This window comes from Monodon monoceros, unplaced genomic scaffold, assembly GCF_005190385.1.
Source record: "Monodon monoceros isolate NGI ecotype Baffin Bay Population unplaced genomic scaffold, NGI_Narwhal_1 Super_Scaffold_7, whole genome shotgun sequence".
Lineage (NCBI taxonomy): Eukaryota > Metazoa > Chordata > Mammalia > Artiodactyla > Monodontidae > Monodon > Monodon monoceros.
The window spans coordinates 7,715,085-7,726,195 of NW_021703784.1; the positions used below are offsets into that span (position 1 = coordinate 7,715,085).

At 39.5% G+C, this 11,111-nt stretch overlaps 2 protein-coding genes across 4 annotated transcripts in view; one reads left to right on the forward strand and one right to left on the reverse strand.

Annotated features, from left to right (window-relative positions):
- The first annotated feature begins 399 nt into the window (after positions 1-399).
- Positions 400-9,006, forward strand: PUS3 (pseudouridine synthase 3). Of its 2 annotated transcripts, XM_029209627.1 has the most exons (5): positions 400-481; positions 6,511-6,931; positions 7,047-7,612; positions 8,176-8,366; positions 8,483-9,006. In XM_029209627.1, exons 2-5 carry the CDS (start codon positions 6,557-6,559, stop codon positions 8,788-8,790), a joined length of 1,440 nt encoding a protein of 479 aa, XP_029065460.1. In that variant the 5' UTR covers positions 400-481; positions 6,511-6,556; the 3' UTR covers positions 8,791-9,006. The 2 variants fall into 2 exon arrangements, with proteins under 2 accessions (XP_029065460.1, XP_029065461.1); XM_029209628.1 differs by lacking the exon at positions 400-481 and having other exon boundaries at positions 6,337-6,931.
- Positions 2,419-11,111, reverse strand: part of HYLS1 (HYLS1 centriolar and ciliogenesis associated) — a 12,020-nt gene continuing 3,327 nt past the window's right edge. Inside the window, exons 2-4 of one of the 2 annotated variants that reach the window (XM_029209630.1) lie at positions 10,765-10,814; positions 5,876-5,993; positions 2,419-3,754 (exon numbers count right to left, since the gene is read on the reverse strand). In XM_029209630.1, coding sequence (XP_029065463.1) covers positions 2,830-3,754; positions 5,876-5,889 — 939 coding nt within the window. In that variant the 5' untranslated portion in view covers positions 5,890-5,993; positions 10,765-10,814 and the 3' untranslated portion in view covers positions 2,419-2,829. Of the gene's footprint in view, positions 3,758-5,875; positions 5,994-10,764; positions 10,815-11,111 lie in introns of both variants that reach the window. The other variant, XM_029209629.1, reaches the window with a different exon arrangement.

Consider the following 11,111-nt stretch of genomic DNA (forward strand, 5'->3'; position numbering starts at 1 on the left):
ACAAAACCTAGTTATGATCTCTCCGTGGTGCTGAAGCAAGACTCCCCATCCCTGTTCGGTCACTCTCGGACACCTCAGTCGTCTGTTTTGAGATTATCACATTCCTTTTCAGCCTTTCCATGTGGATTCTAATTGTAAATGTTTTTGACTCTCAATGATAACTTTCTACTAATTTAAGTACGAATAAAATCAGACCAAGTTCTTTAATTTTAGTTTTCTATTATTTTAGCGCACTAGAAATTATCCTTTTATTCTTCTCCTACCGCAGGACCCAGATTCTGTTGTGTTGGAGGTGGACAAATGGTGACTAGATTAGAAAACATTAGGCAGATTTCAGCGTCAAGCCTGCACTCCCGGCTCTTAGAACTACATTTCCCATGAAGATGTACTACATTTCCCATGAGGCCCCGGACGCGCGCGTAGAAAACGCAAAGGGACAGCTTCCTGTCTCGAGAAAAGCTGCGTGGCCGACGACCGGAAGGTAAATGTGGGGGTTTTGGGGTGGGTTATTTTCTGGGTTCTTCCAAGGGGGACAGACAGATGGACAAACAGATGGACGTTTCTCTCTTTCCCTATAAGCCCCTGTTTCCATACCTTGATCTTTTCAGGAAAGCGCTCTTTAGAGCATGGAAATGGGAACTCGCTGAAGACCGTGTTTTTGTGTCTGGTGCTTCTTGGAGCACTTGTCAGAAACGTGCAGCAGTAGGAGCTTCTTTAATTCGATTCCTTGAGGGCCCTGGGACTGCGGAGTGTAATCTCTTCTTCCTCAGTTAGAATTTTGTTTGCTCATAAAACGAAATATTAGTAGAGGTCGGGATCCCAGTAGTATGTGGGGTGGGCAGGCGTGGCAACGATTTTCAAATTGTTTGGGGGATTACTTTCCAGTATTAGTGATCATAGTGCGTGTTTCCTAATCCTTTGGCTATTACCCCTGCTTCCTTCTTTGGTTTAAAAGTTTATCATGGGGAATGCTCTTTCTGCTACTTCCACTGGTTACAAATATTTTCGAGACTAAACCTTTTTAACCTCAAAAAATACATTGAAAGTCTAGCGACGGCAGTTTTAATGTTTACAGTCAATGCTTAGCGCACGCACGAAATTCCTTTGTGGTAATTTGGTGGCCCCCCTCCAGGTATTACATGGCTCTTTGGGAACCACTGTGCTTCACCCGTCAGGAGTCCTCTTTTCCCCAAAATGTCTTATTACTCGCTTAACTCCTTTGGACTAGTTTTTCGGTTATATAAGGGGTTGAACTAGATAATCACTTCGGAAATTTTTTGATCCGGTAATATTGGGCTTTGAGATATGAAGATGTAAACCATTGTTTTGCTGTAATTTGTATGTAAAAAGTGCCATGTGGCTTTTAACTTTTAAAAAAGAGAGGTTTAAATAAAAACTACCTTTAATCCCACCACCTAGAGTTAGGTGTGTTGATCTTTCCTTGTGCCTTGCGTGTGCAGTATGACTGAGATTGTACGGTACAGTTTGCAACTTGTTTGACCTAATTTGCATTTTTCTATTAGCTTACCATAGATTTCCAGTGACTAATAGTCTAACGTTTAATTATTCACTGTTGTTGGGTAGTTTGCAGTTTTTACGTATTTGCAGTGAATGTATCCTGCATATATCTTTGAGTCACTGATTCTTACTTTCCCTGATGAATGCCTAACAATGGAACTGGGTGAATGAATGATGTCGCTTAAATATTACGGAGAAAATGTATTTTAGCAGATAGTAATGGTCAAGGTCATTCATTTTTGTTACACAGCTGTGTTTTCCTAGAACAAGCAAGCTATTTCTGCTGTCACTCTTCTGGCTTAAATGCTAAAACTGACAACCTCCAGATTTTAGGTGTTTTTGGACCAGAAGCATCAAAAACAAATAGATCCAAGTTCAGGTGAGCTAAATTAGTGAGTTGGTCTGTACCCTAATAGACCAGATTCATTTTGGTTATTATCTCTCTATCTGGTTCCAGCTGCTAGGAGTTTGAAGTTCTGTTGCAGAGTGGGAATAGCCTTCAAGTGACAGGCATAATTTCTAAGAAAATCTTAGGGGCAAATTATAAAAACTATGGCATTCTAGAAGTAACAAATGGAGGGCAATATATTGCTGAAATAATTCTGAAACAAAACTTGGGTTAGAATCTTACATGTCACACAGTGCTGTTATTGAGCATCTGTTAAAAATTATTAAAACAGCTGGATTTACTATATTCCTTTAGTAACGAAGGTTATCTACGCTGTTACCTTTCCTCCTTTAGGATTGTGTGTAAAGGGCAGGTTTTTGTTCATTCCCTTTGGCTCTCATTATTTAGGTGGTGAGAGTACGATGGGGAGTATGATTGGAAGCAGAATCATAACCTAGGTTTGAGATCATCTTTGAGAAGTATTTAAGTAAAAATAAGGTCAAATTCACAAATTTCCAAAATTCTTTAATTTTGGGCAGTTGCTTACTGCCCAGCAACTTTAAAAACACACTCATAAAAACAGCAACTCACACTAGCCAAAGGTAACAAGTTTATAAAACAGAAATAGTGCTGGCTTTGCTTACTACTCTGACAAAACAGAAAGACCAGGTCTGTTTTTCTTTTTCTGGCATGATTCCTCTTTCAATTGCTAGATATGAGTGGTAATTTGGAAGTTAAGTGGTATCCGATACCAACGTGACATACACCTAGGAAAGACCAGTGATGGGTGAAGTCCTTACTCTGTGTTCCATGGTCTTTTGAGTTAGTTGTTTCTATTTAAGTAAAAGGAGAGAGGTTAAGAACCAGGTTATCCCAAACAATGCTGTGAAAGGAGAGACAGGTTAAAAAAAAAAAAAAAGGACTTAAGAAGGAGAAAGAGGGAAGGGAGGCTTCTTGGGCATCACACCATTTGCAAGGTCACAACGAACACCCCAACGAAGGGCAGATCGTTTCTTCTCAGTGGGTACTAGGTAATTGTTTGGAACATATATGTGCTGAGGCTTGGATTGGTGTTCTGCACGACAAAGCATCTGCTCTCGGACACCCCAGCGTAATTCCTTCCTATGATCTTCACCAGGTAACCGCATCGAGTCCCAGTCTCGTTTATACTCAAAGTAGCGGGCCACCCGGTCTACCTTGCCCCGGTTTCGGCTCCACTGGTCCAGCCTTGGGAGAATAAAGGACTTGGGTCGGCTGGCAACGATCAGGTCTTGTTCATAAGCTGGAGGGCCCATTTCTTCTCTTCGTAGACAGCAGATGAGCTGATCTTGAGAAATTCCTTGGTATTCACGTGGTAGACTAAATTTTTGTGAAATATCAACTGGAGATTCCCTGTCATCCTGGAACTGCAGATTCATCAGCCTTTGTCTTAAGTCCCAGACGTCCATGTCACTTTCTGTCCCAGACTCCGATTCACTGATGATCGACTCATCCGTCACTAATACTTCCCCGCCTGGCTTTCGACGCAGCACCTTTCTCTTCATCACGGGCTTTCGGAGTCTTTGGGAGGCCTCTGAGACTGCTTCTGAAGAGGCATTGCTTTCTATATGTGGGTAATGCAATTGCACAGGAAGAGCATGTCGCTTTCCTGGGGTTACTGAGGCTTTACTGTAGGGATCATATGGGATGGACTGGGCTGCTCTCCTGACACCTCCCTCACCCTGCCCTGCACAGATATGGGTAAAAGCTGTAGCAGCTGCTAACATTCGTTCTTCTGGATCCATATTGGCCCATTTTTGTCCATCAGGTCCCACAAGTTCCTCCACTGCTTCCCCTACACTGTAGGACCTTCTGCAAGAGAAAACACCAGTCAGTTTTCCAGTAATAAATTTCCAGCCCCAAAATTGTTCATTCCCTTCTTGTGTACTATTTTATAGCAGTGAAATGGAGAAAGAATGGCTAAGGCAGTCATAAGTAGAACAGTTAAGTATATAGTAAAATACAGATTAGTACGGGCAGTATGGGAGCACTTTGGAGGGGCATTAACCCAACTCGAGAGTTTATTGACCGCTTTCGTTTCCACTCTTCTTATTCACTCCCACTTTTACTGCCTGGTAGTCTTGCCATCTTTAGTAGCTCCTAGGATAGGTGAGTTCAGGCATGAGAAAAGCTCAAGAGACTAATGATACGGGGCACAATACTTAATGTACATTATGTAACTTGTACTTAGAGGGACACTTTATGTACCCAGCACTGTTTTTCGTGCTTCACATTTATTAAATTCGCGTAATCCTCACAATTGTGGGATAGGTACTCTTAGTATCCCCTTTTCACAGATGAGTAACATGAGGCATTGAGAGATCAAACAGCCCAAGGTTACACAGCTAGTAAGTGGTGGAGCTGGAATTTTAACTCAGGCAGTCTGGATTCAGAGTCCTTGCTTTTAACCATGAGAGTGATTTAATTCAAAAAACCATCACAAAAGCAGTAATATAAATGCATACACTCCTTATGCTTAAGAAATAACACGGCTTCAGCTGCCAAGCTAACTATGTTCATCCCAACAGCCTGTCACTGAATTAACTTTTAGTACCCAAACCAACCAGTCAAATACCCAATGCCAGTTTCCTGACTGGATCTAGAATAGGTATCTACTGCCCAGTATTTCCTGTGTCTCTACTATTTTTCTTCTTAAGCTGAAAAACTATACATGTAGTTTAAAGCAAGGACTCCCCACCTCACACCACCCAAACCAAGTTTCACTCTCAAAGGCAGCTTCTTATAATTTCTCCAGTAATTTTCCATATTCATATGCACTTTTATACCATAAAGGAACATATTATACAACTCTTCTAAACCTTAAAGATAGTCTTGGTGATCCAGCTGTTTCAGTACATGTAGACATACTTCATTTTGTTTAAAGGTACATGGAATTCCAGTGTATGGATGTACCATAATTTATTCATCCTGTCCCTGACTGATTTTAGACTTAGCCTTTTGTTCTTAAAAACGAATGTTACAACAAATATCTTATAAGTTTTTACATACTTGTGCAAGCATATGTGTACATTAAATTTCTAGAAATGGAATAGGTGGGTCAAAAGGTATGTATGTGCTCAATTTTGATAGCTGTTGCTAGATGCCCTCTAAAGAAGTTGTACTGAGTGTGTACTCCAGATCTTGTTTCTCCTTCCTCTCTCCAAGGTAGTATATTATCAAACCCTCTCCTCTTTGCAGTGTTTGGTAAAGAAAATACTTCTCATATAAATTGGCATTTATTTAAATTGAGTAAATTTGAGCATCTTTTCATACATTTACAAGCTTTTTCTCCCTTTTGTATGAAATGCTTGTTTTCATTTACCTCTCAGCTTGTTGGATTTTTTTCTTGTTGATCTTTATATTAAAACTGATTTATATATTCATGGAATACATACCACCTTTACATTTTTCTTGCCAGCTTGTTATTTACCTTCTGACTTTTTGCTGGTAGAAACATATTTTTAGGTAGTCACATTTTTTTGGTTTCCTACAGTTTCTGGGTTTCTACAGTGCCTTACTTATAAATGCCTTTCCTACTTCAACAAGATTATAAGAAAGTTATCTCATGTTTTCTTCTAGTACTTTTATAGTTTCATTTTTTACATTTAAACTTTTCATCTGTCATAGATACAGAAACTCAAAGAGCAAAAACCTAAATGAGCTACCTAGACTTAGATAACCTAGTCAGCCTTAGAACAGATGTGGAGATGATATTCTTTAACTAAAGTAACCATCAGTCAAAGATTGTCTAGTACTGTCCCAGTATTATAGATATAGTACAGTTGTCCTCAGATTATTGCAATATGCCAGGAATTTCAACACTGATATCTAAATTATATTATCTAGAGTGACTTTTAACTGCTAGAGGTACAGAAATCTTTTATCAGGACATGCATTAAATTTGACTTAAAGATCTTGATGCTTAATTACCTTCTTTCTGCCATCAAAACTGCTTAACGTAGGAAAATCTTGACTCCAGGTTCTACTTCCAATATGAAGTACAATCACTGACAAGTTTCTTCCATCAAGCCAGCTCTTATTGTACCACCTTTAAGACGGAACCGAGTATTAGATAGAACATACAAGCCACTAATTTTACCTGAAATATTGGAAAGCAATAGAAACTTGGAGTAGACATAAATATTGCATATAAACAGATCTTATGATTGGAAATATGGGACAAATATAATGAGAAGTCAAAAGGAAATGTTTTAAGGGAAAAAAAAATCAATAACATCCGTCCTCAGTCATCTCAGCTCATGAAGAAGAGAGAAATGAAATCTACATATTCCGTAAATTCTGACTACTCTTAACAATGCTAGCTGAATATTTTTTTGATGCTGCTTTCCCGTTCCCACTGTGAATTGGCCAGACAGGATGGAAAAGAATAATAGCTGGATGATCAACCCATAATAAAGCTAATGCTTATATCCCTGGGCAGAATCAAAAGTCCATATCCTTCAGGCATCAAATTAAATCTTAGATACTATTTGAACATAATGGAATGATATTGACATCACCAAAGCAATCGGCACTAAAATTGTACCTCTTTACTCTCTTTTCAGATAGGGTGGATCTCTATGATTTGTTTATTCCTGAGGTTGTCTTATCATGGCTGAAAATGACATAGAAAGAATCCAGACTGAGAAACTCCTAAAAAGAGTGCAAGAACTGGAGCAGGAGGTACAGAGACTTAAAAAAGAACAGGCCAACAACAAGGACTCAAACGTTAGAGAAAATTCTTCAGGAGCTGTAAAAGCTAAGCGTGCATTTGATTTCAGCGCTCACGGTCGAAGACACGTAGCCCTAAAGATAGCCTATCTGGGCTGGGGATATCAGGGCTTTGCCAGTCAGGAAAACACAAACAATACAATAGAAGAGAAACTGTTTGAGGCTCTAACCAAGACTCGACTAGTAGAAAACAGACAGACATCCAACTATCACCGGTGTGGGCGAACAGACAAAGGAGTTAGTGCCTTTGGACAGGTAAGGGCCATTGTACTGTTCCACAAAGCGAGCAATACCAACATATTCTAGGTGTACATACTGAGGATTCAGATTATTTGTATCTGTAAAACAATATCTTTCTCTAATTCCACAGGTGATTTCTCTTGACCTACGTTCTCACTTTCCAAAGGGCAGGGATTCAGAGGATTTTAATTTAAATGATGAAGTCAACGATGCGGCTATAGAGATCCGTTATACCCACATTCTCAATCGGGTGCTCCCTCCAGACATCCGTGTACTGGCCTGGGCTCCCGTAGAACCTAGCTTCAGTGCTAGGTTCAGCTGTCTTGAGAGGACCTACCGCTATTTCTTCCCTTGTGCTGACTTAGACATTGTAAGCATGAACAATGCAGCTCAGAAGTACGTTGGCACACATGATTTTAGGAACTTATGTAAAATGGATGTAGCCAACGGGGTGATTAATTTTCAGAGGACTATTCTGTCTGCTCAAGTGCAGCTAGTAGGCCAGAGCCTGGCTGAGGAGAGATGGCAAGAACCCTTTCAGTTATGTCAGTTTGAAGTGATTGGCCAGGCATTCCTTTACCATCAAGTCCGCTGTATGATGGCTATCCTTTTTCTGATTGGCCAAGGAATGGAGAAGCCAGAGGTTATTGATGAGCTGCTGAACATAGAGAAAAATCCCCAGAAGCCTCAATACAGGTAAGTTTAAAAAAATGAAACAAGGAAACACCCAGACCCCCAAAATAAAACAGCTATTGCCCTGAGATATGTAAGAATATATTTTAAAATATTCTTCCTCTCCCCACCATTGTCTAAATAACTAAGTCTCTGATTCTGCCTTCATGAAGCATTTACTTTTAACTTGTAGAATGTTATGAACATGTAGCAGGGAGTGGTATCGTTTAATTTTCTTCTGTTACTGTTCTATCCCTTTAGGAAGAAACCGGTGTTTGGACCAGGCCCCTTAAATAATTTTATAGCATTATGGTGGGGCCGAGTCAGCTCACTTCTAGGTGACTTGTTACCACTGAAATTTAATGTAGACCAGGCCTAACTAGTTGATCCATGGTTTACTGCCTTTTTCTTTTTTTAATTATAAAGTTGTTCAAGGTTAGGGATGGTGTTTTATTTTCTTAACTATTAGATACTCAATATTGACAAAGTTTTCCCCCTCCTTTTAACCCAACTAATCCTGTTTTTTAAGAATTGTTGGATGGCTGCTGTGTATTCTCATACTCTGTTTCTTCTCTCTTTCTCTCTAGTATGGCTGTAGAATTTCCTTTAGTCTTGTATGACTGTAAGTTTGAAAATATTAAGTGGATCTATGACCGGGAAGTTCAGGAGTTCAATGTTACCCACCTTCAGCAACTGTGGGCTAATCATGCTGTTAAAACTCAGATGTTGTATAGTATGCTACAAGGACTGGACTCTGTTGCGGTACCCTGTAGGACAGGTATGACAGGGAACCAAAGTTATACAGGGTTATGGGGGAGGGAGATTCACATAAAGTTTGGAGGTGATTCTGTTGTGGTAAAGTATCCATGTAATGCTTGATTGTATACATTATAGGACCAAAGATGGATGGAGTGATAGAATGGAGAAATGTTAAGCCCTCTATCATAAAGCAGACCAGTGCCTTTGTAGAAGGAGTGAAAATGCGCACTTATAAGCCCCTAATGGATCGTCCGAAATGCCAAGGATTAGAATCCCGGATCCAGCATTTTGTACGTAGGGGACGCATTGAGCACCCACATTTATTCCATGACGAAGAAACAAAAGCCAAAAGGGACTGTAATGACACACTAGAAGAAAATACTATTTTGGAGAAACCAACAAAGAGGGTTTGTGTTGATACAGAAATTAAAAGCATTATTTAACCATAGAGAACTCACCAAGATCTAGGAGGCAACAAAACACCATTAGGCTAAAGAAGTTCTTGCTTGAATAAGAAAGAATTTAAACATTCTTTCATTCCTGTCCAAGAGAATTAGAGATGGAAGAAGCAAAAAGTAATTTTTAAATGGACATATATTTACATACACCTGGAAACCTGTGCCTTTTGTTCAAATTCATTAAAGCCAGATCCTGCAAGTGTCTGATTTGTTGTGCTGTCCTTTTTAAAAGCAAATGAGATATTTACTACTCATCTCAATTCTCATAAAGAGCTTGCCCAAGTGTCAAAAATTAAAAATACAAACTTTAGTAAGTTATATATTTGATTAACTGGTTTAGTGCCAGGCAAGATACCTGAAAATGACCCACGTGGGTAAGGCACAGCATCTCTTATGAAGCTTATCAGTCTAGTGCTGTGTGAGCCACAAATTGTCTCTGTTGCATAGTCCTTTTTAACATTTTACACATGCAGAGAAAACTCTTAGCCCACGGGCCATATAAAAACAGGCCATGCAGTTTACCAATCCCTGGCCTAGTGGTTTAAGGAAAGCTCTTATAAAGAGGAGACATGCAAGCTAAATCTTGCAGAACAAGTGGGAGTCAAAGTGGGGATAAAGTAGCAGAGCTTTAATTGTGTTTAAGGCAGAAGATGCAGCTGTATGAAAGGTTAAAGGTTACAGCATTTGCATTCAGGTAACTGTAAATACAGTAGTACGGCTTCAGAGTAACAACAGCACAGTTAGGAAAGGTAAGCAAGGGTCATGTTTTAGAGCCTTGTAGGCTTTCCAAAAAAAGCTTAAATTTTATCTTGAGAGGCCACTGGAAAAAAAAAATTAAGAGCCAGAATTGTGTAGCAAAAATATTGCTCTGGGTTTACTGTGCATTGCAAGAGGGCAAGACAGTGGGACCAATTAAGAGGCTGTTGGAGCGATCAAGGAAATAGATGATGATGGCCTAGACTAGATTTGCAGAAAGGGGAACGGAGACAAGAAGGTGAATTTGAGATTAAGAAAGGAGAAGCAACAGGACTTCGTGGTTGAGTGAGTGTGAGGTTCAAAGCAGGGAACTTTCAGGATAACTCCTACATTTCAGATTGAAGCACATTCTGGAGACACACACTAGGACAGGAAAATGAGGTGGGGCTTTGCTTGTTCTCAAAGTTGATAAGTAACCCTCAAAATATGACTTATAAACACCAATATTCACTCAGAAGAGTTTAAAGTTCTCTTAAATAATACATTATCCTTTATAGCAATTAAAACAATAAACATCAAAGTAAATGAACTCAGACCTTCTGCTCAATAGTAACAATTTTCATCACAGCAGAGTGTATTGCTAGTCCACATTTATGATATAATACTATATACTATATGAGATCCAAAGTTTTATTTACCTGCCAACAAATAGTTTGTTCCTACCTATATTCAAAATTCCAGGTATACAAATATGATTTATACCCTCAAGCTGCTAGGTAAAATATAATAGATGGGACAATTAGAAACAATACTAACATAGAAATAGTACACTGATGCTCAGTAGTGGATGGGCCGCAGAAAGAAGACTTCACTGAAAGAGTTCCAAGTTTAGGAAATAAAATAGTATAAGGAAGTGAAGTGACCCTGTAGTTTTGAAGAGCAAGAAGACACAATAGCTTTTACATTCTAGCTGAGTAGGAACCAGAAAAGAGCCCCATTTTAGAGATGGGGAAATAGCTGGACAAAGTAAGATTTTTTCTAAATTGCCAATTGTACGATCCAGGTCTTCTGGAGTTTGAATCACGTCATCGGTTTTGGGGATTGATCTGCCAACATTTCATAATACCCTAAATGTCCTTAAAATATGACTGCTTTCTCCTTTAATTTTGATGTAAAGATAGCGTAATCACTGAGCATAGCAAAATATCCCCACTTAAACATGTAAAGACAAACCAAAGCATTTTATTTTTTTCAGGTTCCTACCTTATTTCAATGTACTTTCACTGGCATTAGTTTTCAAGTCAAAGGAAAACCTAGAAAAGAACAGAGTTTAGGGAATCACTCAAAAAAAAAAAGTCAACTATAAAGAAATGATACATGGGACAAAAAGCACTAACTAAAATGCCATGCTTAGGGCTTCCCTGGTGGTGCAGTGGTTGAGAGTCTGCCTGCCGATGCAGGGGACACGGGTTCGTGCCCTGGTCCGGGAAGATCCCACATGCCGCGGAGCGGCTGGGCCCGTTAGCCATGGCCGCTGAGCCTGCGCGTCCGGAGCCTGTGCTCCGCAATGGGAGAGGCTACAACAGTGAGAGGCCCGTGTACCGCAAAAA

Excerpts from the sequence above, each read along its gene's own strand:
- PUS3 (XM_029209627.1), top strand. The coding sequence starts at position 6,557 with ATGGCTGAAAATGACATAGAAAGAATCCAGACTGAGAAACTCCTAAAA. Across the intron at positions 6,932-7,046 it reads GAGTTAGTGCCTTTGGACAG|GTGATTTCTCTTGACCTACG; the intron begins GTAAGGGCCATT and ends CTAATTCCACAG. Across the intron at positions 7,613-8,175 it reads CCCCAGAAGCCTCAATACAG|TATGGCTGTAGAATTTCCTT; the intron begins GTAAGTTTAAAA and ends CTTTCTCTCTAG.